The 26,358-nt window shown below is 35.9% G+C and overlaps 1 protein-coding gene across 1 annotated transcript in view; it reads left to right on the top strand.

The window, feature by feature from the left end:
- LOC107676277 (neurexin-3a-like) overlaps positions 1–26,358 on the top strand; it is a 136,220-nt gene that overhangs the window by 90,627 nt on the left and 19,235 nt on the right. Inside the window, exon 8 of the mRNA XM_016470808.1 lies at positions 2,969–3,407. Coding sequence (XP_016326294.1) covers positions 2,969–3,407 — 439 coding nt within the window. The remainder of the gene's footprint in view (positions 1–2,968; positions 3,408–26,358) is intronic.

Genomic DNA, 26,358 nt, shown 5'->3' with positions numbered 1-26,358 from the left:
CCATCCTTTTTTGTTTCACTTTTTCCAGTTTATTTCAGAGTCTGCAAGGCGAGATAACAACCTGATGAAATTTTTAGTCCATCCACACACTCAAACAAATTTCTTTCCGTGTCTGGAACCAGTCAATCCTTACGTTCCCTCACGGCCGAATCCATAAAGCCGAGATAGCTCCACACAGACAGATTCTTGGAGTCTTCTCATGTCTATCTATAGATTATGTCTCAGTTACACTTGCTTGCTTTTCCTGCAAACTACATACCAGTTGTTGTTAGATAAAGCCCTGGCATTATATTCAAACGTCAGATTTCTATGGGTGCTCTATTCAAGTAACCCTTCTTTTCTCCCAGGGGAACAAATATTTGTTCTCCCCTGAAATGCTTATTTTGTTTGAGTGACATATGTTGCTTTTCCGCTATGGTTTGCACCTCACTCCAAAAGTAAATTAATGCAATTAAAGAATATTTCTGCAAAGAGATTTAACAGTTTGGACAACTGAAATATGATTTGCAAGCTCGGTTACAGAATCAAGACTCTGAGAAGGGTGCGAATATTTCACAGCTCTGAGCGGCTCATCAGCTGAATTAACCGGCTGACATTTCATGGGCCGCCTGAGCGCATCAAAATGACAATGCCATAGAACGGACCAAATTGCAGAGTATCAATTTGTGTCAGACACTATGGCTGCCCCTGGTGTTGTGGACAATTTGCAAGATGAAACTTGATTTAGGTGATGAAAAATGCACCAGACAGGATAAATAGAAATGATAATGTTACAAATAACAGCAATCATTGTCTAATCAATGTCTGACAGTTTTCAGTCATGTTGAAGTCCTCAAGGTCATATTTGAAAAAAAAAAAAAAAATTCTGTATTATATTGTTTCTGTGTGTGTGTGTGTGAAAATCTCAATTATAATATAATATAGTTTAAGAAAACGGTCTATACAGTACATGATGTACCATCATGCCAGTATTTCAGACATGGACTTCTATAATATAGTCTCCAGTTTCTAGACAACAGTGCAATAAGTGCTTTAAATTTCTCTGATTCTTTCCTTCATGATGTTAGAGTTTTAACAGAGCCAGTGTACGTCAATCTATCTGACAGCACCTTGATGGTTTATAGAGGAGAAATACTGTTTTCGAAAGAACAATAAGAGACTGAAGCTAGCAGTTTTAGTCTTGTGGAGAAAACTGATGATGTTTGTATGAGATCTGAGGAACCAACGTATGGCTTTGTCTGAGAAATGGATCCCCCTCAGGGAGAATGATATTTATGATCTATCAGATAGGAAACACAGCAGAGGAGAAAAGCCTGGAAATCTCAGTGGCTTTTCTGCAGAAACAGAATACAATCCTTCCATTCCGCTTTGCCCTTCCTGCACCTGAGAGGATGTTTGATTTACACCCCGCAATGTCCAGGATTAACTGTAATATCAGGGCTGGAGCGTTTGTGTCGATTGCTTGCGCTCAAAAACAGTGTGATGTTCTAAAAATGTACACCCAAAAAAGATCTCTTTATTCGGGAGAAATTAGCTAAAGCAGGCAATTTCACACCCCGGCGAATTTCTGCGGTGTTTGCAGGTACAGTACGCTCTACACCCGTTTAATCTGTATTAAATGTAATGTATGGTCAGACCGTGCAAAATTAGTATGGCAGAGAAATAGCAACCATATTAATTTGCAAAAAAATAGCCCAGATGGCCTTTTACCAACAGGGCTCAACATTGTGAGCATTTCACTTGCATTTGTGACTAAAAATAGATGTGTGCAAACTGTAAAATATATTTGGGAACATGTGTATGCAAATAAAAAAAAAGTCTCTGCTGAGTTTTATGAAATGTAAGGTCATAAAAAGTCTTATATTTTACTTCAACTGTAAAATGTGTTTAAGAGCATGTGTGCGAAAAAAAGAAAAGAAAAAAATTCCCCATGGAGTTTTATTAAATGTAAGGTCATAAAAAGTCTTGAATGTCTTAAATGATGTAACAAATGTCTTAATTATTATTTTAAAAGGTCTTAAATTTGGGGATGGAAAAAAGGAATCGCTAAACAGCCTAATGTGATTATTTAGGCTATAATTTCATTATATAAATATGAGCCCTGCACATTTAAAAGTAAAATCGTGATGCTGTTGCATGTTCTACAGGCTCACCATTTCAGAATACAGCGCATTTATACCAATAAATTGCTTATGATCTACTGTTGATGAATTATGGTCGTATTTATTTTGTTTGCATATTAACGTATGTTGTAGATGGTTGTAAGAGTCCCAGAATCCTCCTTCATTTTGTCTCCCTCATCTTTTTGAAAAGCTGTCAATAGTATAGACATTTCAAAATAAGAGTCCCGATGTACTTCGGGCTTGTTTATAATTAGAAGTCCCACATTATGCATAAATGTTATATAATTAACTAGAAATATTTAACTAATTCTAATAAATCATTTTGCTTTTAAATATCTCCTTGTATCCCTTTATTAGAAAAAAATCAGTATTTCAATTTAAGAGCACATGTGCATTGGATAAAAGTAAATGTCAAGCCCTAATAAAACTAAGCACTTGCTCGGAGCATATGGCTGTTGTCTTGGTTTCAACTGACAGGCTCTAGGACCCAGAGCACAATGTCAGATTTGGGAAGCAGGCAGGGGGCAGGACTTGCTTCCTCAGAGCTTTTGTGGCAGAAAGAGCCATTGCAGCTTTGTCAACCCATTACCATAGTTATCAAGAAAGCCAGACCCACAACCAGCCCGAGTCAATTACCACTGAGAGACAGTCATTTGCAGGCAGTGGCCTGGCATATTGGTATCATCACAGGTCATATTTGAATAAAGTCACCTTTCCTGGTCTCTCTATTTGGCATCCAGCATAAAAAATGAATTTGCATATTTATATTCATTATCTTTGAAAGCCAGATAAAGATATCTCATATATCATCATCATTGAGTGATTCTTTGCTTACATCCGCACAGGTTGTTTACAAAAACAATGACATCCGGCTGGAGCTCTCCCGGCTTGCCCGCATCGTGGATCCCAAAATGAAGATCCAGGGAGATGTGGTGTTCAAGTGCGAGAACGTGGCCACCCTGGACCCCATCTCGTTCGAGACACCCGAGGCCTACATCAGCCTACCCAAGTGGAACACCAAACGCATGGGCTCCATCTCCTTCGACTTCCGTACCACCGAACCAAACGGCCTTATTCTCTTCACCCACGGGAAGCCACAGGAAAGAAAGGACGCCCGTAGCCAAAAGAACACAAAAGTGGACTTTTTTGCAGTAGAGCTTCTGGATGGAAGTTTGTACCTGCTGCTGGACATGGGCTCTGGGACTATCAAAGTGAAAGCCACACAGAACAAGGTGAACGACGGGGCCTGGTATCATGTGGACATCCAACGAGATGGAAGATCAGGTCAGTGTGTGGATTCGCAAACGAATACACTCACACAAATTTAAGTGCATTCTTTATTCCATGCTTAGCACATTTAATAAATGCCTTTGATTTTTTTTTCAAAATCCAGTCTGTTTTTTTATTGTATATAATTTTGATGTACTTTAACTATTTTATTTAACTTTTTTAAATCATTATTTTTTAACTAGCTTTTGCACTATTCTGTATTGCAGTAAAGCTATTGTTGGCACATTTGATAGCGTTTCATTTTTCTCATTTGTTCCTTTGTACAAATCTAAAGTTAAACCTCCAATAGATGAGAAATAAAACTAAAAAGGGAAAAAAAAATAAAAATATTATTATTATTATTAATTTTTAAATGGAAATTATATATTTATTTAGCTTTTGTTGCTTATGTTAACAGGTTACAGTATTACAGTGTAGTTTAGGAGAAATGTACTGTAGGTATAATTAGTGTTTTTGTGCTAAGCCTATTTTTTTTGCTCTGTGTACATTGCTGAATATTATATGGCTGCTAATAAAGGAAATATTCAATATAGTAACCTAAAATCACTCCATAATATTTATGGTAGAAAAACCATTTGTTCAACGCAAACCTGCTATTGTGGTTGTGCTGTTGCTTCGTTTGCCTTATGAAATAGACCTAAAGGTACTGTAGGAGACAGGGTTGAAAATGGCTTTGTACATCTAATTTGTGACAGAAATGACTAACATTTATAAATGCAATTCAAGGAAAAAGTATTTAAAATCGATTCCCAAGTGGGAAATGTGCTCTTAAGAAATAAAGACATTGCCCATAAGTTGTATCTCATTTTAAAACCAATTTTTAACTGAGCACATGAATAACTCCCACTTTGTTTCATTATTAAATCGGTTGGATACTGTAATTGCTTGTGTGTTTTCCATAGGCGTTAAGCTCTGCAGCCCAAAGATAACAGCTTTAAACAAAAAGCACAGTGGTTAGTCACCAATAATGGACAGATTTAGTCCAAAGCAGGCTGACATTTTCATTTCATTTCACATCTACTTTGACAGAACTTTCTATTAGGTTTTATGCCCTCTATCTTTCTCTGTATCCTCCTTCACCTCTTTCATTCTTTCATTGCCCTTGAATCTCTGGCACTCTGTTTCTGAATCGATCGACGACTACTCCATATCACTTCATAGCACAGGGCCCTTGGGGGTCTTGTAGGATATCAATAATGCGAAGTTTTAGACAGAGCCATGTGGGTGACTGGACTGGTGTCAGTTCTGAAGAGATTATTCCCATTGATCCCTGGTTCCCCACATGGGATGCATTGTTTACATCTTTGTGTCTGTATGAGGGACGCCGCTTTACAAGAGTCACACACTCCCCATGAGGTCATAAATAGAAAATAATCTTCTCGTAGCCCCCCACTCCCTCCATCACTTACTCTATGGATAGTCTTTCCATCCCTATCTTTGTCTCTTGTGGACAGGATAGACAGAGGACAGACTGTCGTAGTCTGAACCCTGCTGGATTACGCAATGCAGTAATTTACAGTACTTTAGTTTGTCTAGAGTTTATAGTCTCTCCACATAAAAAAAAACTAAACATTTTTATTTATTTATTTAATGTATTTTATTTTTTATTGTATTTGTATTTATATTTTACCAGTTTGTTTAGCTTCTCACCTGTAAAATCCCATCTGCTGCTGTTTGTAAACAGCGGATTAGCTCTCACATAATCAGTTAAAATATAAGCTCATTAATATCTCAGCACGTTGCTGTATGGAAGCTGATGTTCTCCGGGGTTTGGGGAGTGTTGCGTCTGAGTCAAACCCGTGATGATGTCATGCCTTGGAAAAAGGCCAGCCGCTCATAAAGTACAGATCTTCAGATATCATAGGCAGAAAGATTTATATTCGCATGAAAAATGAAGCGGAATGGTTTTGGTAGATGACAGGAGATTGGTTGTGGATTTTTTGCTCGAGTCTGTTGTGGCTGCATGTTTGAAGGGCTCCATATGGGCCGGAACGCAGGGGTTCCAGGTAACCAGGTAATAGAAGGACCTCCAGCGTGTCTGTGAACACTGAGCAAAGCAGATTGCTTATTATGTTGGCATGAGAGCTGGTTTCTCTGTTGGGCTTCATTCATGTGTATAATATTACAAGAAACCATTGTTATCTTTTTTTTTTTACACTTCTTCTTTTTTTACTCTATATAACATATTTAGATAATCACATTTGTAATATAAGTAGATATGAAGTATATATGAGAATAAAGTATATATAAAGAACCTTTTGTGCAATGGTTCCATGGGTGTTAAAGGTTCTTCATGGAACCAACAATAGCAATAAAGAATCTTTATTTTTAAGGTGTAGACTGCTGTTTACAGTTACGCAACTACAGCTCCTCAACTGTTTGTCAAGATAACATTTATAACGTATCAAATCACCAATAAAATTTGACAACAATATTACAAATGTAGCTTCTTAAGCCCTTCTTATTTATTTTTTAAAAACTAGCTTCTGTATACTCTGTACTGTAATAAATCTATTATTGTTGGCACCTTTATGATAAACTGCTTGTGATTTTCGTGATTTAGGGCTTTGCAGAAAAAATGTCTGATATACAAATGTAAAGTTCAATGCAAATAGATGAGGAATTAAAATCAAAATAAAACAAATTTTAGACTTTGGGCTCATGTTCCCTATCGAGAACAAAAATGAGTCTCAAGAGGATACAAAAGAGGATACAAAAGTGCAGACGTAGCAAACATTGACATCAGTTGTTTTTGTATTGTCAGAGGACATGTTATGATATCTTTTTCTGTCCTTGTGCAGTGTTTTTAGACAAATGTAAAAGTCAAATACATCAGTTTAACAATCCATTGCTAGAGATACAGATTGTAAATCAACCTCCTGCACATTCATTTTCCGTGAATGTCAGTCATAATCATCTGCAAGGGCATCAGACTGAGTGTCACCGCGCATTATAGTGAGTTTGTGAGAAGAGCGAGTATGAGAAGTATTCTGATACTTACTAGAAGTTAGGGGTGTGCGATATATATCGTCTGCGATAATATCGTAATTGTTGTTTTAACGTTGTGCGATTTGACATTATCGAGTATTTTGCAAAAACCATTCAAAACATCCCTACAGAGCGCACGCATACATTACGTGAAGTCTAGACTAGTGCGTGTGCGCATTTAGTGTGTTTTCTTTCACTGCATGATTAAAATGCATTTAGAATGATCACAAATTCAAGACATGATGGCAGAAAATTTATTAATTATCGTTATCGATAAAATCCCAGAAAATATTGAGATATCATTTTTTGTCAATATCGCACACCCCTACTAGAAGTGCGTCTAAACATTATCATTCAACTACACTTATGCCACAAGGCAAAATAGTCAGCTTTCTAAGTGTCACACACACACACACACACACACACGCACATCCGCGTGCACCTGGACTGCTCATTTGCATGGCTCATGTCTGCACTAATAACCAAACACTGAAATGACTAGACAACCCTAACACTTAAAAGAGCACATTGTAATTATTAGTGATGCTTGCTAAGCTGCTTCGCTAAACCGTATAGAAAACACAGAAGAAATTCCTGGTAAAATCTGTGCACCCTGATTCAACCAGCTCTTAACTTGGCCAGTAAACAGGCCTTGTGTCGTTGGGTACACCAGCTGAGATGTTATACTGATAGTCAGATGTCTAATAGTTCTACTAAACTACATAGACATGTTCCGGGGTTTTTTTTTGTTTTTTTTAGTGTTATAACTCTAAACCCACACTCTGCCAAGAGTGCACATCCTACTACCTGATATTTGTCCAGATCTATTATCTGCTCTATAGAAGCCTGTAGCTGCTGCTCGGGCCAGACAACTAGCTGCTGTCACACACCACGCTGTCCTCCTGTCAGTACACATACACTTCAGATTTTCTCTAATGCACACTCAGCATTTCAACCCTGACAAACACCTCTTTTTTCCAGATTGAGAAAATGTGACTGTGTGCTTGTAAATTTCAGGCCTGGAAGAGCAACTGCTGATTCATTGACTGTAGAAATTCAAAACGTTTAAAACAGAGGTCATGTAATGAGAAATTATTTTATTTATAAAGTATTGTTCTATTTAAAAGTACTAAAAATACTATTTAAAAATGTTTTCTCATGATATGACCCCTTCATTAAATGTTCTGCATTTCTACAAGCTGATTGGTATTATAAAATTCTACACATAATATTATTTCAGATACTCCTTGTTCTATCATCTAAACATGTTATATCACATCATTTTATATTATATAAAAGCCTGTATATAAATTAACATGAATATGAACATGTATATAAATTAACATGAATATGAATGTGTCTTTTCCTCTCTCACTTGTGTGAGTTTGACTGACATGAATTATCTTCAAAACAAAGAAAATGAAATTTTTGATGTGAAAGAGATGAATAAAGCGCTGTATACTTTATAGAGCACAAATTCTAATTAACACTGTGCAGTATTACAATTTTGCATCTTTTTTTTTTTTGTATTGTATGTAACTCATTGGCTATAACTTTGACCACAGTATATTCACAATATAGCGAAGTCCCATATATTTCTTATTAGTATTTGTAGTTCATTATTTCATAGAAATGTAATTAAAACATTTTAAGCAACTAAATAAATGCCGCCTTTGCACAGAAAGGCACAGTATAATTCCAAGCCAATATCATAGCAATCTGTTGTGTATTAAGAGATTTAGTATTTGAAATCTGTTATATCTGAATGATGGTTTAAAATGTTTTCCTTTAGCTTCCCAACTTGAAAACTGCAATACTGTTATAGCTCACAGTAGAATAAAGTTAATACTGTGTAAACAGGTAAAACCTGTTTTCATGCGGTAATTGAACTCATTTTACCGCATCGTCTGATGTGTCTTGCCAATTTAGTGCTGAGATTTCGTTTTGCATGTTAATTCCTTAAGTCATTAATGTAGAAAATGAGTTTGTTTGGTTAATAAATGCAAAACCTCATTTCCGTGCAAACGGCCCTGATCATTTCAAAAGTACCTCGACAGGTCATGCCTCAGTAATGCTAAATTAAATAACGAGATCGGATGATTGTGGGATAAGCTGATATGTTGATAATTGGCTCAGATATTTTGTTCATATGCACGGTTTGCCATGCGGATTGTTAAAGGGGTCATATGATGCTTTTTTAAAGAAGGAAAACTTGAAATCGCATCATATGACCCCTTTAATATAATTTATATGTGTCTAAACTCTACGTTTTAATGTGTTTTTGTGTTTGCAAACAGGCTGCGTTGTACTGGGAACTTTGTTTTCTTTTACTAAACCCCACTAGCTATAGTGCTCGAGTTAATTGCTATTGATTCAGGCAGTGTGAAGGTCATCTATGCCGGCCTGGGGGCCTCAGAGAGCCAAAGTGGACCCCACAGCCATGGCCCTTAAATCACCTGAGAGTGCACTGAATGCTAGGGCTACGGTCCCTTAACAACACTCAAATATAATCACAACTGAGTTTACTCGCATTCTGGGGATTTTTTTTCTATCTTTGTCAATACTATATTTCTCCCAGGCTTGACCGTAGTGAAACCCATGTGACATGGAGGCCTGGGTGATTAGTGTAAAACTTTATAACACAAACTGCAGGTTCCCTCGGTAGCTTTCCTGTTTTAGCACAAACTGTTTTACATTTTTAGCATATATTGATTTGATACTGTAGTGTCTCTGATTAAGCCACAAAGAGCACATCGAGATGACATCCGTGAGGGTTTATCTTGCAATTACTCTTTCCAGCCTAATCTGGGTAATTATGTCAGTGATTTTACTCTTTCCTCAGGTTGTCTTTTCTTTTGATTGCCTTCATTTCTCTCTCTGTCTCTCCGTTTCATTCTCTTTGGAGAGATGATGAGGGGGAGGAACCTTTGTAAAATGCACAATGATTGGGGTATAGCATTTCATGGCAAAATTCACAAGACAAAACACACAGAATTTAAAAAGATCTAGATCCGTGCAATTTATTCATGCAGCTACAAATGTGTTTATCCACAAACAAAAATACAGACACATACATGTTTTATTTTGATTGCTTGTAGACAGAAAAATGTTTAATGTGGCATTGAGATAGATGTGAATTATGTTAGTATGCTTTTTATTTTTAATTACATTTTTTGTTAACATTTTTTAAAATCTCAGATGTCTTTGACTGTTCCATGATATGTGTTGTTTCAGGGTCTGGTATTCTTGAGTTCATTTTTAATATATTAAATTCAATCAACACAAACTCAGCAAGTATTGATAGTGTGCGGGATTGCATCTTTTTATAATATATCAAGTTAAAAATAGTTGTAAAATAAAAGTTTAATTTGTGGTTTGTTGATTTTTATTATTTTTTTTTTGTGTGTGTGTGTGAACTGATTCTTTTAATTAATCTCACAAAAACACTTTTATATTATTTAAATATAAAATATAAAAAATATATAAAAATTCAATTCAATTATATAAAGTGTTTAAAATTAATGATCATTTATTAAATTATTTATTTGTTATTTAAATATTATTTGATATAAAAAAATAAACAGATAAAATGACAAATGTATTATTTATTTATTCATTATTAATTATTTTTTATTTATATTGTGGTCTTTGTAGTGTACTCGTGCCCGTCACTAATGCACAGATATGAGTCCACACTCACATATACGTACATATCCACATGTTCAGACATCTTGGAATGAGGATCGAGGGTATGGGTCGACACTAAAGTCAGGTCTTAGGGGTAAACATGTCAGTTTAAGATTTCACAATAGTCGATCAAAATGTGCCGCCCCCGTGGTCCCGAGGCCTTATCTTCCCTCATCCCTTGCTCTCCATCCCCAGCAATCTGCCTGATTTCACAGCTTCAGGAAATCAGCTCATATTCTGCAGATTTTCCCTCCCTATCATTCACCTCTCTTTGAAAAGTCTCTAATCATGCTGAATAGCCAATCAGTGAAGCACTAACAACAGCATTCATTTGACCATGGTACACAAGCTCATCCAGACGGAAGTGAAAAGGAACTTTGCGTCGTTGTGTAGCTCTTTATTTAGAACCGGGTAAAAATGATTTGTTCCTTTACAAGATGCATCAGTGTGTTGACATATCAGAACCCCATCAATAGAAAGTGTTCAACATGAGGGTACAAAACATGCCATTCCATCACGAAAGGGGAGAGGTGGTCTCCGCCGCTGCCTGAGGAAATAGGAGATAGCATTGCTTTGCTTGACAGTTGTGGATATTGGATATTTCGAGAGTTTCCACATTCTCTCTCGCTCTCTATTTTCCCTTTCTCACTCTATTCTTGCATTCTGTCTTTGTTAGAATATATTCCTGTTTTATAGTATATGGACCATATTCAAAGCTTTTTTATTGTTACTGTTTAAGTCTGCTTATAATGTCAGTGAAAGGCTGTTTTAAAAGGTAGGCAGCATAATTATGATTCTTCTAAGGCAGCATAGCTTGCATCCTTCACAGAAAAGACAATCCCATAATGCATTGCAACAGCTGACCCACGATGACTGATGGAGCCACATGAATCTCTTTAATCATAGAGTGTTAAACTATTGATAAAGCTCTTTAGGTTCTGAAGTGTTTTTTGTAATGGGTAGGGATGCACGATATATCGGCCACCATATCGGTTTCGGCCGATAAATGCACATTTTTTCTGTTATCGGTATCGGCCCGATAAGAAAATTTGGCCGATATCTTAAAGCCGATAAATAATGCATTATTTCCTTCAGAGACACTTGACATGAGATGACTTGTTTGCATTATTTATGCATTATTTTATTTATTTGTAAGACTTTTTATGATGAAATTTGGTAATAGGAGAGTAACATTATTTTAACAACGTACACTGTTCAAACTAGGCTGCTTATGTTGAAGTGTTTGGGATGTGGCTTTTAATGATGAGACCTTTTTTATAATCAGGCTCTCAAAAAGTATATAAAAATTTGGATATAGATTTATCGGCCAACATATCGGTTATCGGCTTTCAAATAAAAAAAAATGATCGGTTATCGGTATCGGCCAAAATGTTCATATCGGTGCATCCCTATGGGCAACATTTTATAATCAGACCTGTATATTTAATATGATGATTTAAATTAAGGGTTCTGAAGCCATTTCAGGTTTTAAAAGCATTTTGATTAATTATTCAGTAGATTTCAATGAACTCCTCTGGTACTGATCAGTATTAAGACTAATTTCTGAGAGTCCATGACTAATCAAAATGGTGAGCTGGAATGAATGAATTAGAATCACTAAATATCTTAAAATAAAGTCTGTCATGAGCCTACTCTGGCCATTTTCACTTTAATAAAGACCATCAGATAGGTAGGCTATGAAATATTGTACCTTTTATCATTTTAGGCAAAAAAAATTAAAATTTTTCTGCTAATGCATTAGCACTGAAGATACTTGTACTTTACAAGCTGTACAAACAGACATTGGGTTTATAAACACTCATCAGAGTAGAAACTCAAAAAAACTAAATTGAATTTATTTATTCACTTTATCTCAATCAGCCATCTTGTGTAATAGTAGTGTGGCGGAGTAGCATGAATTTCTGTAGCTGAGCTAATCGCAGTGTTCTTAGTAAGATAATACTTTTGTTTTTGACTCGTTGAGTCTGTGATTTAGGACAATACATGAGCACAGAAGAATGTGAAAGCAACTTATTATTTTTCTGTTGTGGCAGGAACATTACTTTCTTTCACTATTCAGAGAAAATAGAAGCATGTTTCTTTCCAAAGTCCTTTTTTGTTTTTTGTTTGTCTCTGAGCACTTATCTGTCATGCAGACTTGAATAATTATTGAAATGAGCAGACTGTGGAACAGAATATCTGCATTTTTTATTTACTACAGGAAGTGAACAGCCAAAGGGAACAGCCATATATACAGTGGGTACGGAAAGTGTTCAGACCCCCTTCAATTTTTTATATATATATATATATATATATATATATATGTGTGTGTGTATAATATTTTGTTTATTCAGACGGGGGGGGGTCATGGAATAAAAAAGGTATTTTTAGATAACTTTTTTTATCTCACGTTTATATCTCACATTTTCCAGTTATAAACTAGTAATTTTGTGATTTATTTATTATTTATTTTTTTTTTGGTGAGTGTTTTTTCCACTTTTAGTTTCACAAATTTTCTTCACAAACTTAACAGAAACAAACTGTGGTTGGTCTCTTTACATGTTGGTCAGAAATCCGTTCTTGTAGTTCTTTTTCAGAAAATGCTGCATCGTGGAGCACACTTTATGCTGATAATGTCACATAGACAGACTTTTGATTATGCATAAGTTCTCAGTTCACTGAATAGTACTGAGCATTTAAATAGTGTTTTATCACACTGAAAATTCAAGCTGACACCAAGTAAATTAGTCATTATTGAGCATCCACATCCCATAGTATCTCATTTTTCATCAATGTGGCTTTTTTCTCTCCCTCCTCTCCATGCATGGAGGCACACAGGAGCCGAGGTCTCTGTCTGCCCCTCCGTCACAGCTGGTTAGAGGAGCAAGAAGTGACGGCCCACGATTATCCACCTAACATGCTCTTAGTAGTCACTCACAGACCTGCTGAATTTTTCAGATTGGAGGTGTTGGCAGCCTCAAAAACCTTTATGAATTATTGTCGATGACTTTCATCAGGTGAAACCAGACTGTTATGTCATTGTTTCTGTAGTCATCTATGCCAGTCACCACCCTTCCTGCTTTCTTCCCTTAGAAAAATATAAATGAGCATGAAAGGACAAGGAAGGAGAGCACAGTAGGGAAGCATAGAGAGAGAGTGAGCAAGAGAAAGACAAGAAATATGGGAACTAGCATAGCGGTTAGCATATGTGCCTGTAATGTACAGCTATGATGCCCATGCAAGTCATTCTAGGATAAATAAAACCTATGACATCCAACCCCCCTGCTCCCTCTTTTCTGTGTATGTATGTATATATTAAATTGTTTGCATTCATATTGATATCTCTCAGTTTTTGATTGCAAACTTTGAGTTTGTGACATTGAAATCTCTTCCAAAATTCTAGAGACAGGTGAGATTTCAGGGGTTTTCCAAGGAGAAAAGTATGCAGTGCATTGTATTTAAAGTCTCCATTAGCTCTCCATTTAATTGGGAGGAATAATAAATATTAAAGGGATTTGTGATTTTTATTTAGGCCTCTCCATGCTATTCTCTACTATCTACAATAAAATAAGAAACCCAAGAAGAGAGAGATTCATGGAGGGCTTGTGGGTTTGATGTAAGCAGTGTGGCTCTGCGGTTGAAAACAGTTTATTTTCAGTGGCAGGAGAGTTATTGAACTGTTTCCAATCCAGCTCTGAAGCTAAATGAGTGCAGACGAGAGCGGTCCGCAAGCTGCTTCCACAATCGCGGCTGAAACAGAACAGAGTAAATCCTTTTGTGTCTGCGTTGGGAGGAGCAGAGAGGCAGCACGTGGAGGAGGATGTGCCTACTGTATTTGGTCCACCTCTTCTCTTTTTTAAGGGTGGCTCTAAATTATTCAAATTGTTGCTGCAGTATAGCTACGATCTTCTATTTATGGCAACTGCGGGTGTCAGAAACCCCCCTTCAGGGTTTCACTATAAACCAACCCTTTGCCCACACCAGCCATCTTTTAGAACAGACCAGAGCATGAGAACTGATTTAGACTTTTAAGTGGTTTTGGAGGATGCATAATAAACTTGCACATTGTTTATTCACAGGCGGCATGGTTTCTTTAAAATTGTTCATTGTGTACCATGTCCATGCAGAAGTACTTTTAATTATCTGTATTTACCGTTGGTTGACATTAATGTTGTGCAACCGTTTAAAAAAACACTGCAATATATTGATTTTACATGCGTTGTCGTCATAAGGCATCTGCTTCCATCTAGTGGCACAGGAAGAAACTATTAAAGTCTCTGTGATTGTCAACCACTGGAGATAGAGGACATTTTAAGGACAGTGCTGTTTTCTGGATATTTTTCCTGTTTGATGCTGTGCATAATCATGTGCTTCATTTCTAATATGAATTAGATTTAAATGTTAAGCATTATACAGTATTTCCTAATTTAAGTAAGATAATAGATTCATTTTGTTATTCAGACTTCAAAATATATTTCCAAACCCCTCTATATGACATTTGAGGCAAATCATCTTATGTAAAATAACACTGCTTCAAATAAATGGCCTGTAAGTCGTTATAGTCACATTTAGGCCTGATGCGCTTTTAGATTTATGACGGGTTTATGATTGTTGAGCAGTTGTGCTGTGAAAAACCTTCATTTTCTCCCTTATAATAATGCTCATTGAAAGTGACTCTGTTTCATGTATACTGTGTGATTATGGCAGTGACCCATAATCACATGTCTCTCTCGCTCTTGTTAGAGACTGCAATTAGTATTATCCAGGTATTTGCTTCTCTACAAAATAGAACGCACACCTGTGGCGCATTATTTAACATGCGTATGTGGCCGTTTGTGTGGGTGTGACCACCTGCAAGTCTGTTTAAGTACAAACATGCGCTGAACAATTTCCTGAATAATTTGGCTTTAGTAAAAGGTTTTAGTTCAGTTTTCACGTCATTATTTCGTCCACAGAAGCAGAGAATATTAGGGTGAGGTGTGTCACTTCACTGGACAGCTATGTTTCCCATAGAAAAAAAAGTTTCTGTATTGGTCAATGATTCCTAAACTTTTATTTTTTTGTCTTAGGTACTACCAAACCAGATTTTTTTTAACACTATTATTCTGATTGTTAGTTAACATTCATTAAAGGAATAGTTGAATGAAAAATGAAAATTTGCTGAAAATGTACTCACACTCAAGAAAAAGAATGTAATGTGAGAAATTTACATTACATCACTTACTTACCATTGGATCCTCTGCAGTGAATGGGTGCCATCAGAATGAGACTCCAAACAGCTGATAAAAACATCACTATAATCCACAAGTAATGCACATGACTCCAGTCCATGAATTATTACTCTCATATTGTTGCTTCTGGCTAAAATACAAGTCCATAATCCATATTATAAAACGGTTAGTTCCATTCCTTGATTCTGATTGGTCAACAGCTGTTTTATTCGCGATACAGCACGGCTATGACCGCTTCACCCAACGGTTCTGTGTATCACTCAGCAACACCCTTAGCAACAAAAACAATCAATAATATAGCATCAAAACTGTTTCATGTATTATGTATTTCGGCAGAATTAACTGTTTGTTATTTATTTAATGAAGTATGAGTGACCCCTGCTGGCGTTATATTGCATCTTTCATCTTTAATTTTGAGACCCCGCCCTTCCCCGTCTAATAAACGCTTCTCATGTGGAGATATGTTGATGTGTGTGCGTCTAAAGCCTACAGTTTCCAAAGTGAGGAGGGAATATTACAGTATTTATTAGTTTTCTGTTTCAGGTATGATTCTGTAGCTATGTCCATATGTCCATCAGTTAACACTGTAATGACGCTTGCAAACTCGCGCTGTGCCGCGAATCAGACATTTTCTCATGCTGAGAGATAAGCAGATGTATGTGTGTGAGAAATTATCATATATGGTGTTAAAAAAATAAATGTCACAGCGGATAAGAAGAGTTCCTATTCTATGTTTTTATTTAAGCTCCATTAGTTGAGGCATGTTTGGAACATTCTCTTGCCGTTTACTGTTGCTGTCAGGAACTATTTTTTAGCAGAAGGACCGCATCCGCTAACGAACTTGCTTCAAAAAAGTAACATTTCAATACATACATTTTTGGTTTTAATATTTTTTATTGTGTGGTAACCTTTTTAAAAGCAATAAGGTACTCGAGGCCGTGCTGTATCGTGAATAAAGCACGGCTGAAGGGCGTTGTTAGGCACGACGCGAAGCAGATTTATGATTTATTCACGATACAGCACGGCCTCTCGTACCTTATTGCTTACATAATGCTTCCTCCAGTGAAAAGTATATCCCCTGTTGTCCTCTATAACTGTTTTTGCTCATGAACAGTGCTTGATCTGAGCATATTTCTTTCCTGATTCAGATGAGATAACTTTTTCACTAAAGAATGCTATATTGCAGATAAAGGACTTGTATTTTAGCCAGAAGCAATGGTTTGCAGTTAAAAGTGTCTTTATGATGGATTTGTTTCTTACAAACATGTAGCTTACAAACTTTACTTGTGGATTATTGATATTTTATCATCTATTTGAACTCTCGTTCTGACGGCACCCATTCACTGCAGAGGATCCATTGGTAAGCAAGTAATGTAATGCTAAATGTCTTCAGATCCAATGAAGAAACAAACTCATCTACATCTTGGATGGCATGAGGAATTCTTATTTTTGCAACTATTTCTTTAGTACACCTGAATTGGCTATTATTATCATAATTATCTGTCATACTCATACAATGGTTGATGAAATGTCATCAGGAATTACCTAAAATTTAAACTGGGCAGTTGGACGCTTCACTGCAACAGCAGACTATTAAAAATCTCTCTCTTGCCATCTTAATTTCCAGCATGTGGCACCACAGGAGCTGATGAAGGTTAAGAGTCTAACTGGACAGCTAAAGACAGCGGCAACAGCTGCTCTTTTTTGAGGCACTGCTTACCAAATGGTCTCTGCACGTCTCTGTCTCACAGGAGAGATTGAAGGTTGAATTGCTGTCTGCATTAATGTCCTTGTCATCTTCAGTTTAGAGTTTGTCGTCTGCCGGTGAGCAGCAGGAAGACTGACAATTTAATGAACATTGATTGCCTTTTATGCCTGATGTTTCTCTCATTATGTCATTGAGACAGAGCTCAGTACAGGTCAGTCTGATCCCTCTGTGCCGCACAGATGATGATGATAGATCATATCACAGATACACCTTAATTAAGCAGCCTGCGCTCACTCAATATTAGAAGCTAAATCTATACATTTGTATTCCAGAGCGCTAGCCCATCCGGGTTAATCGAAATGTTATGACACAAATGTGTTACCGGTCTCTCAAGCAAGGCCTGTAACTTGATGAAAATAAATAAATAAACACATGCATTCACACAGGGTCCATTATTTATTAATGAAAAAATGTACCAGTCACAAATATTTCTGTGAAAAAAAAAAAAAGATTTTTCAAAGTTGAAAGAAAATAATAGAAATAAAAAATTGATTTCAAAATAGAAATAGAACAGGTGCAAGAAAATACTATTTATTTCTACTTCAAAATTTCTTTTGATGCATATTACTATACATTTCTTTGTAATTATTTGTAAAATGTACTAGCAATTTCTGTACTAGCAACGTTCTCATAATAGTAGATTTTTACAAAGCTCATCGTTCTGAAAAGCAAGGTGTGCTGTGATTGGTGAAAAGCGAGGTGCGTTGTGATTGGCCGAATACCTCAAGCATGTAACATACCTGACGGAAGTGTTACGCCCCTTACCGTACTGTGATGCCGTGTTCCTGCCGGACCGACAAGACAAAAACATTAAAACACATTATAAACGAGGCATTTGTTGCATCCAGTGGGGACTTAATTATGGATTATAATGACTTATACTGTCTTTTTACGCGTTGCGTTGCATCGTCTAGGCATGACGAAGTGGATATCATCCTCTTTTGGAAGGCCAAACAAAGTAGTTTCGCTTTCACAATGAAACACACATCGTCTTCACGACATGGCGACCGCGGCAACAACAATACTATAGCGAGAATAAATGTTACGCCTTCTTTCTTTGCGTGAACATTTGGGCGGCGTTATGCAAATCTTCCCACATCGTGACGTAGACATGTGGGGGCGTGTTAGAACGAGCCGTTTTAGGTAGGTGTGGTTGACTCTTAACTTTTATAAAGAATATCTCTTTGGATTTGAGACTTTAGTCTTTGCAACTTTACAGATCTTCTTTATGCACCAAGAGCTTGTAACACTCCAAAGAGAAAGGAAAAATTTAAATCGCATCATATGACCCCTTTAATATCTCGTAATAACGAGAAACTTTCTCGAAATGAGAAACTTTCTCATAATAATGACTTAACATCTCGTAATAATGAGAAACTTTCTCGAAATAATGAGAAACTTTCTCAAAATAATGACTTTTCTCAAAATAATGAGAAACGTTCTCATAATAATGACTTAACATCTCGTAATAACGAGAAACTTTCTTGAAATAATGACTTATTTTCTCAAAATAATGACTTATTTCTTTTAAATAATGACTTATTTTTTTAAAATAATGACTTATTTTCTCAAAATAATGACTTAATCCACGCATGCGCAACGCAACGTGACGGCACGCTAGCGACATCTGTTGGTCAAAGCCATGCAGGAACACCGCAATCATTTGTTCTGTAATTTAAAGTGTACAATCTGTCATTAAATAACGATTTCAGATAAATTCTCTGTATGTAGTCTTCATTAATGTTTATTTTAACCGATTAATCGACCTTGGGCTGTAAAGACACTTGCATTGGGACTATCAACACACTGGGACTCATTCAGACTGTTTTAGGGTATGGTGTTCTGAACTATATGCTTTTAACAGCCTGAGGTTTCATAGTCTCATGTGAATATTGTAAATACACCACTGGTTTTCACTTCACAACTGTCGTCTGTCTCATCTTTTTAAACACTCAAAATCTCACATAGTATAATCTGACCCCATTTTAAACTATGTAAACTATGTAGGGCCGGACGTTACACCTTGACTAGGAGTACTATGAAAAGGTTACTACGCGAGTATCCTATTACAAGTTCAGAGTAGGGATGTTCATTTTAACCGTTTAACCGGTTAACCGACCGTAAGAATTTTGACTGATTAATACAATCAGTTAAACGGTTTAAAAGTCATTTCACTATTTCTTTTTTCAGTAATTTATAAAAATATTTTAAAAGGTTTGCTGTATGGTTAAAATACGCTACGCGTATAAAAAATATGTTTTTAGGGGGAAAAAATACATAAGTCGCGTATAAGTCGCATTTTATTATTTCATTCAGAAATAGGCCTAATGCCGACGCGAAATGTTTACAAACATTATAATAATTTAATAAACACTGTAAACATAGCTAGGCTATTTTAGTTCCCCTCGCTCCACAACAAATCCTTTCAATTCACAGTATTTAGAAAAGAACAAGAATTAAAAATATAAGAAGCCATAGCAATATAAACGACAAGCCAAAACTAATTCATTTAGGCTAAAACGAAACTGAAACCAACGTTGGGTCTCTCATTCCACACAAAATCAAATGTTTCCGTATTCGCGATGTATTTGAATGGCAAATTATTATTTATTATGTACTTCACTCGCGTTCCAATATCATTTTTGTTTTGCATAACATCACGGCGGTACTGTGATAACACTTAACGGCTTAACAGATTTTACTACATATTTTTTTTACTACATAGTTTTTTTTTCCATATGTTTGACTGACTGTATTTTATTATGATAATGAACAGGCTGCATTGTCAAGGTAGCAATGCTTAACTGTGCGCGTGCATGTGGCGCCGGTGCAATCACTTGAATTATTTCCTTCTAACAGTGGAAGAAACTACTCCTTTTAGTCCTAAAGATAATCGGAATTGTAAGAGGTTTGCCTTTATTTGTGTACATTGGCAATAAAAACAAATCTTTGTGCTTTTGTAAAATAAACCTAAAGAAAAATAGGATGCTGCTTTCTGCGGTCTGTTTCCTTTCGTGCAGCACAAAAATGAACCGAAACTCTGCATACTAGGCTACTTGTTGCAGTTTTTCTTAAATTTTCTTAATTTATTGTTGAAGTAAAAATATGTTTCTCATATAGGCCTATTTATTCGTTATATATATATACAGCCTAGCTTTATTATGTTTTTCTCTGCTCGCAGAAGCGCTGCAGGTGCGTGATGTGATATGACCATGAGAATCCTCATATGTTCTGTTGTTTGCTGCTTTTTGCGCATGTAAAATTAATCTCCGGGAAACAAATGTTAGTATTTTTAACGGGTCACAGTCACTTATCCTTTCTAATTTAATTCAATTCTAATTTAAAATAATCTTGACGGTTAACGGTTAACAATCGGATAATGAGCGTCGGTTGTCGGTTAGGAAAAATAACCGAAATGAACATCCCTAATAGGCCCACAATGTTTATACAGTAGCCCAATCACATCCTGCTTGCACAAAGTGTAGTTGTTCGTTACCATGGCAACCGCTTGGTCTTCAGCAAAGTCCATTTAAGGCATGTCACGCGGCGGCAGTGTTGGGCAGTAACGAATTACTTAGTAACGCATTACTGTAATTTGATTACTTTTTTAATAACGGAGTAATTTAATGCGTTATAATTTTCAAAAAAGTAATTAGAGTATAGTTACAAGCCGAGGTCTCTATACGTTACTGCCGCGCTACATTGCTGATAGAATGTAGTGTTTTATAATCTAGAGATTGTAAAAAGGATGTAGCACACTCACTGTCGAGTCAAGTGCCAGTGGATTAGAGACATGCTCCCGCGAGACCCGACACAACAGCAGTGCGGGAGAAGATGGGCGAGTGCTGGTGAGGGCAGGTAGACACTCGTGTGTGTGCGGGATGTGGGAGAATAAAATGATTCACGGGACTCCCGCAAAATAGAAATATCTAAACATAAAATATCTAAAACAAATAAATTGTTATTCATCTATTGCACAAAAGCAACATGAACTAATATAAAATATATTCGATTAACAGATGCAAGCGTTTGCAGAGTTTCTATTTAGGCTATAACGTGTTTGCAGCGTTGAGCAATGCAGTGCTGAAATTTGCGTGCTCACGAATCCTCTCATTATAACACACGAATTGTAGACATTATGAAAGATTCATTATGCTTATATTTATTGTGTTATAACAGAGATTTGTGAGATTGCGATGAACTGAGATGTCTTTTAGAGATTATAAATGCAGTGCTCTTTGCTGGCATTCTGCCATTCCAAACCATGCATGCAGCAGCCACTTGCTTTAGTTAAAAATAACAGTGTTCTGTGAATGTTGATGCTTTAATAACAAATATTTATCGGGAGCGTGTATGCTGGGATTTCATAAATTTCATGGAGAAAAAAGTAACGTACCTAGTAATGTAACTAATTACTAATTACTTTTGAAATAAAGTAATCAGAACAGTAACGTGATTACTTTTAAAAGGAGTAATCAGTAATCAGTAATTTGATTACATTTTCAGAGTAACTTGCCCAACACTGCTCGGCGGCCATCTTTGAAAGGCCTCTTGGGCATGCAAGTGCAACTCCTATCCCTTTGAATGGGGAAACATCAAATTCTCCAAAGCTGGTCGCCAAACTGACGATTAAATTTCATATTTGAAATCACCAATGAAATCTGACAACAACTGTATCATAAATGTTGTTTATTTTGCTCAAATAGCGTTAAAAAAGCGTATTTCTCAGGCTAGATCCGCCAGTGCGCATGCGCAGTCCTAGGTGAATGTGTCAGAACGCTTACTGTTTCTATAGCAACTGGGACTTCTAACGGCAGCTGCAGTGATGCGCTGACTTTACCGATTAGGGATTGGCTCTTTTACTCAGAAGGCAGGGCTTCGTTCGATAGAGCGGCCATACTGAACGTTGCATTTTTCCCCATTCAAAACTGTACACGTCTTATATTCTATAGTCTTTGGTCTTCAGTGTCCCACACCGCTTCTTGCAGGACATGTGAACGTGAAAAATGCTTAATCTGGCTTAAAGTTCAATGACAAATTCAGGATACAATATAATTGATCATGCATACGGGCAAGCATAAGAGCCCAGAATTTGAACGCAACACCCAAAGTTGCACGTTAAGCGGTTGCATAAGCGTTGCTGTTTTGTGTTGCATTCATATTTTGGGTCCACCTGAATTCCTGTATACAGTATGCATGATCATTAAGTTGTGTACTGAATTTGGTTCAATCTTGTCTTTGTACTTCAAGCCACGTTAAGCATTTTTCACGTTAAGCGTTTGTCGTGCAAGAAGCGGGATGCTGATCAAAGACCAAGCGGTTGCCGTGGTACTGAACAACTACGCTTTGTGCAAGCGGGATGAGATTTTGGCTACTGTATAAACATTGTGGGCCTTTGCATGTGATGCATGAAAGTGACTAATAAAACGAACAAATCATCGAAATGAACATCTATTCATTGCTTAATCTGGCTTAAAGTTCAATGACAAATTCAGGATACAATATAATTGATCATGCATACGGGCAAGCATAAGAGCCCAGAATTTGAACGCAACACCCAAAGTTGCACGTTAAGCGGTTGCATAAGCGTTGCTGTTTTGTGTTGCATTCATATTTTGGGTCCACCTGAATTCCTGTATACAGTATGCATGATCATTAAGTTGTGTACTGAATTTGGTTCAATCTTGTCTTTGTACTTCAAGCCACGTTAAGCATTTTTCACGTTAAGCGTTTGTCGTGCAAGAAGCGGGATGCTGATCAAAGACCAAGCGGTTGCCGTGGTACTGAACAACTACGCTTTGTGCAAGCGGGATGAGATTTTGGCTACTGTATAAACATTGTGGGCCTTTGCATGTGATGCATGAAAGTGACTAATAAAACGAACAAATCATCGAAATGAACATCTATTCATTAAGTTTATATGTGTAATGGCTTTCATTTCTTCATAAAATGTGTGTTTTTTTTGTTGGAATTCCTCTATATCTGTTTGAAACCATGAACTTTCTGGCAGCGTAACTTGGTAAGTGCTGCAAATTAACAAGACTACATGCAGATAATTTATCTGAAATTATTATTTAATGACAGATTATACACTTTAGATTACAGAACAAAGCAATGTTGGCGGTGTTCCTGCATGGTTCCTGCTTTGCGTTGCGCATGCGTGGATTGTCATTATTTCGAGCAAGTTTCTCATTATTTTGAGAAAATAAGTAATTATTTCGAGAAAGTTTCTCATTGTTTTCGAGAAAATAAGTCATTGTTTTCGAGAAAATAAGTCATTATTTCGAGAAAGTTTCTAAATATTTCGAGAAAATAAGTCATTATTTAGAGAAAGTTTCTCAATATTTCGAGAATGTTTCCCATTATTTCAAGAAAATAAGTCATTATTTCGCGAATAATGTATCTTATTATATTGAGAAACTAAGGCATAATTATGAGAAACTTTCTCATTATTATGACTTAAAGAAATCACTTTTTATTTTCTCAACCGCGGAAACGGGCTTCCATAGTAAATAGTCCTGCAGTGTAACAAGTGATTTGTTTTTGGCTCTCAAAAAAATATGAAGTAAAAACAGCATCTATAATAATCATAAAATAATTACAAAAATGTTTTCGGCTGGAGTATAGCATGTCATACTGCAGGACACTGCTTGAAATCTGACTTGCATACCCCCTTCAGATGCAGCACAGAGACAAAAAAAACAAACAAAAAAAAACAATTCTGATTAAACATTCCATCTATTCACTCATCAATTAGTCAGATGGAATGTCAGTTAAAGCCCTTTATTTATTGAATTAGCCTCTTCCATGAGTAATGCTTTTTGCAGCTCATTTGACTTTCATGAACCGTGTTTCATTCGGGCATGTGATTGAATAAGTTCTGTGTTCATTATTTACACAGGAAAACAAAAGCAGGGCTTAATTAATATACCGAAATGTCAGATGTGCACCGCATTTTTATACAGCCACATGATCTGCATTAATTATCCTAGCCTACAAATCTAAAAGAGAGAAAGACGGCCACGTTTTACAGGTAAATACAGTGAATGAGTGCCCTCACGTGTCCTGAGATGGATTTATGAGATGCTTTGAGAGGAAACAGCAGTGTATCAAATTTCATAAGCGAGTCTCTCAAGATGGCTGCCGGATGCTGTTGTGTAACATCGGCCCCTTATTGAGAAACACTGCCACCCTGTGAAGATCTCTGGTGCCTTATTCCCGTCACATCCTCCACGGCATATTTCTGTCCACTCGCATCAGCCCGCTGCTCAATAACATTGATACAAAATCATTTTGATTTGCTTTCACTCAGAGTTAATCGTCAGATACTGTCTAGAGGTTAGTCCCACTTATCTGTTTCTCTTCTCGCTGTCTTCACTGATGGCAGCACGACCTCGATTTCTCTCTCCCACTCTCTAGTTTGCCGGGTGTAAAATTAAAATTGGCGGGGGCCCCAGGGAGGATTGAAAAGCAACTAATCACACATAATAACATATTGATCACTGTGTAATTGTAGAGTTTGTCAGCGGTTTCTATGCATCGATATTTAGGATGCATGTGTTCAGGATGGAGTTTTCACAGCTCAGGATTAAATGAGCATCTGTTGTTGATATTCTCTTGAAATGTGTGATCATTGTATTTGCATTTTATAATTGATTAAAGTCTGCCATATGTATTTTTAATAAAGTTATCTGAGACAGAATTATTGTGACCAGATACTGTAATCGAGCCACTCAAAATTGATCCATTATTAGATGAAGGTCATAGGTTTGGTTTTAACATTGTGAGGAACATTTCAAATTCAATCAATACAATTCAATCAATCAAACAATACCTAAGATGCACCATGATTTTGGCTGCAAAGTGAAATGACAGATTATCTGTTGTTTAGAGTAGTTATAAGTATATATTTGTTCAATAAAACTTTTGTACACTTAAAAAAACATTCCAAACAATACTCTAGAGTTTGATGGGTAATTCTATAAAACAGATGCTTTTGTGCCCCTCTTTAAGAGTGTTTGTGTTTTGTCACACAACCTTTTTTAAGAAAATTGACAGTTCAAGAAAATAAGTAATTATTTCGAGAAAGTTTCTCATTATTTCAAGAAAATAAGTCATTATTTCGAGAAAGTTTCTCATTATTTCGAGAAAATTATTATGAGAAAACAAGTAATTATTTCGAGAAAGTTTCTCATTATTATGAGAAAACAATTATTTCGAGAACGTTTCTCATTATTATGAGAAAGGAAGTCATTATTTCGAGAAAGTTTCTTATTATTTCGAGAAAGTTTCTCATTATTATGAGAAAATAAGTCATTATTTCGGGAAAGTTTCAATATTTCGAGAAAGTTTCTCATTATTTCGAGAAAGTTTCTCATTATTATGAGAAAACAATTATTTCGAGAAAGTTTCTCATTTCGAGAAAATAAGCCATTATTTCGAGAAAGTTTGTCATTATTTCAAGAAAATAAGCCATTATTTCGAGAAAGTTTCCCATTATTATGAGAAAAGAAGTCATTATTTCGAGAAAGTTTCTCATTATTATGAGAAAATAAGCCATTATTTCGAGAAAGTTTCTCATTATTATGAGAAAAGAAGTCATTATTTCGAGAAATTTTCTCATTATTTCGAGAAAGTTTCTCACTATTTCGAGAAAGTTTCTCATTATGAGAAAAGAAGTCATTATTTCGAGAAAGTTTCTCATTATTTCGAAAGTTTCTCAATATTTTGAGAAAATAAGTCATTATTTTGAGAAAGTTTCTCATTATTACATCAGATTGCCCAGTTTTCATTTCAGACCCTTTTCTGAGAAATCTAATCTTGTCTGAATATGAATGTCTGCAAGTTAATTTTATTTTTATTGTTATATTTGTACAAATACTGTTTTTTTGAAAGAAGTCTTATACTCAACAAGGATGCATGTATTTTTATCAAAAATTCAATAAAAACTAATATTGTGAAATATTAGTATTATACAATTAGTATTATATTATTAGTATTATAGTAATATTAGTATTATACAATCGGTCATGTCTGATTTATATCACACAACCTTATTTAAAAAGTCTTTTATACTCAAGGATGCATTTATTTTTATCAAAAATACAATAAAAAAAATAATATTGTAAAATATTAGTATTATACAATTTTAAATAACTGTTTTATTTTTGCATATATTTTAAATATGTAATTTATACCTGTGATGACAAAGCTAAATTGTCAGCATCATTACTCCAGTTTTCAGTGTCACATGATCCTTCTATGATGTTGA

Source organism: Sinocyclocheilus anshuiensis, unplaced genomic scaffold (genome assembly GCF_001515605.1).
Source record: "Sinocyclocheilus anshuiensis isolate Anshui unplaced genomic scaffold, SAMN03320099.WGS_v1.1 scaffold3105, whole genome shotgun sequence".
Taxonomy (NCBI): Eukaryota; Metazoa; Chordata; class Actinopteri; order Cypriniformes; family Cyprinidae; genus Sinocyclocheilus; species Sinocyclocheilus anshuiensis.
Note: the sequence above shows the minus strand (reverse complement) of the source record. Positions and strands in the feature narration are given on the sequence as shown.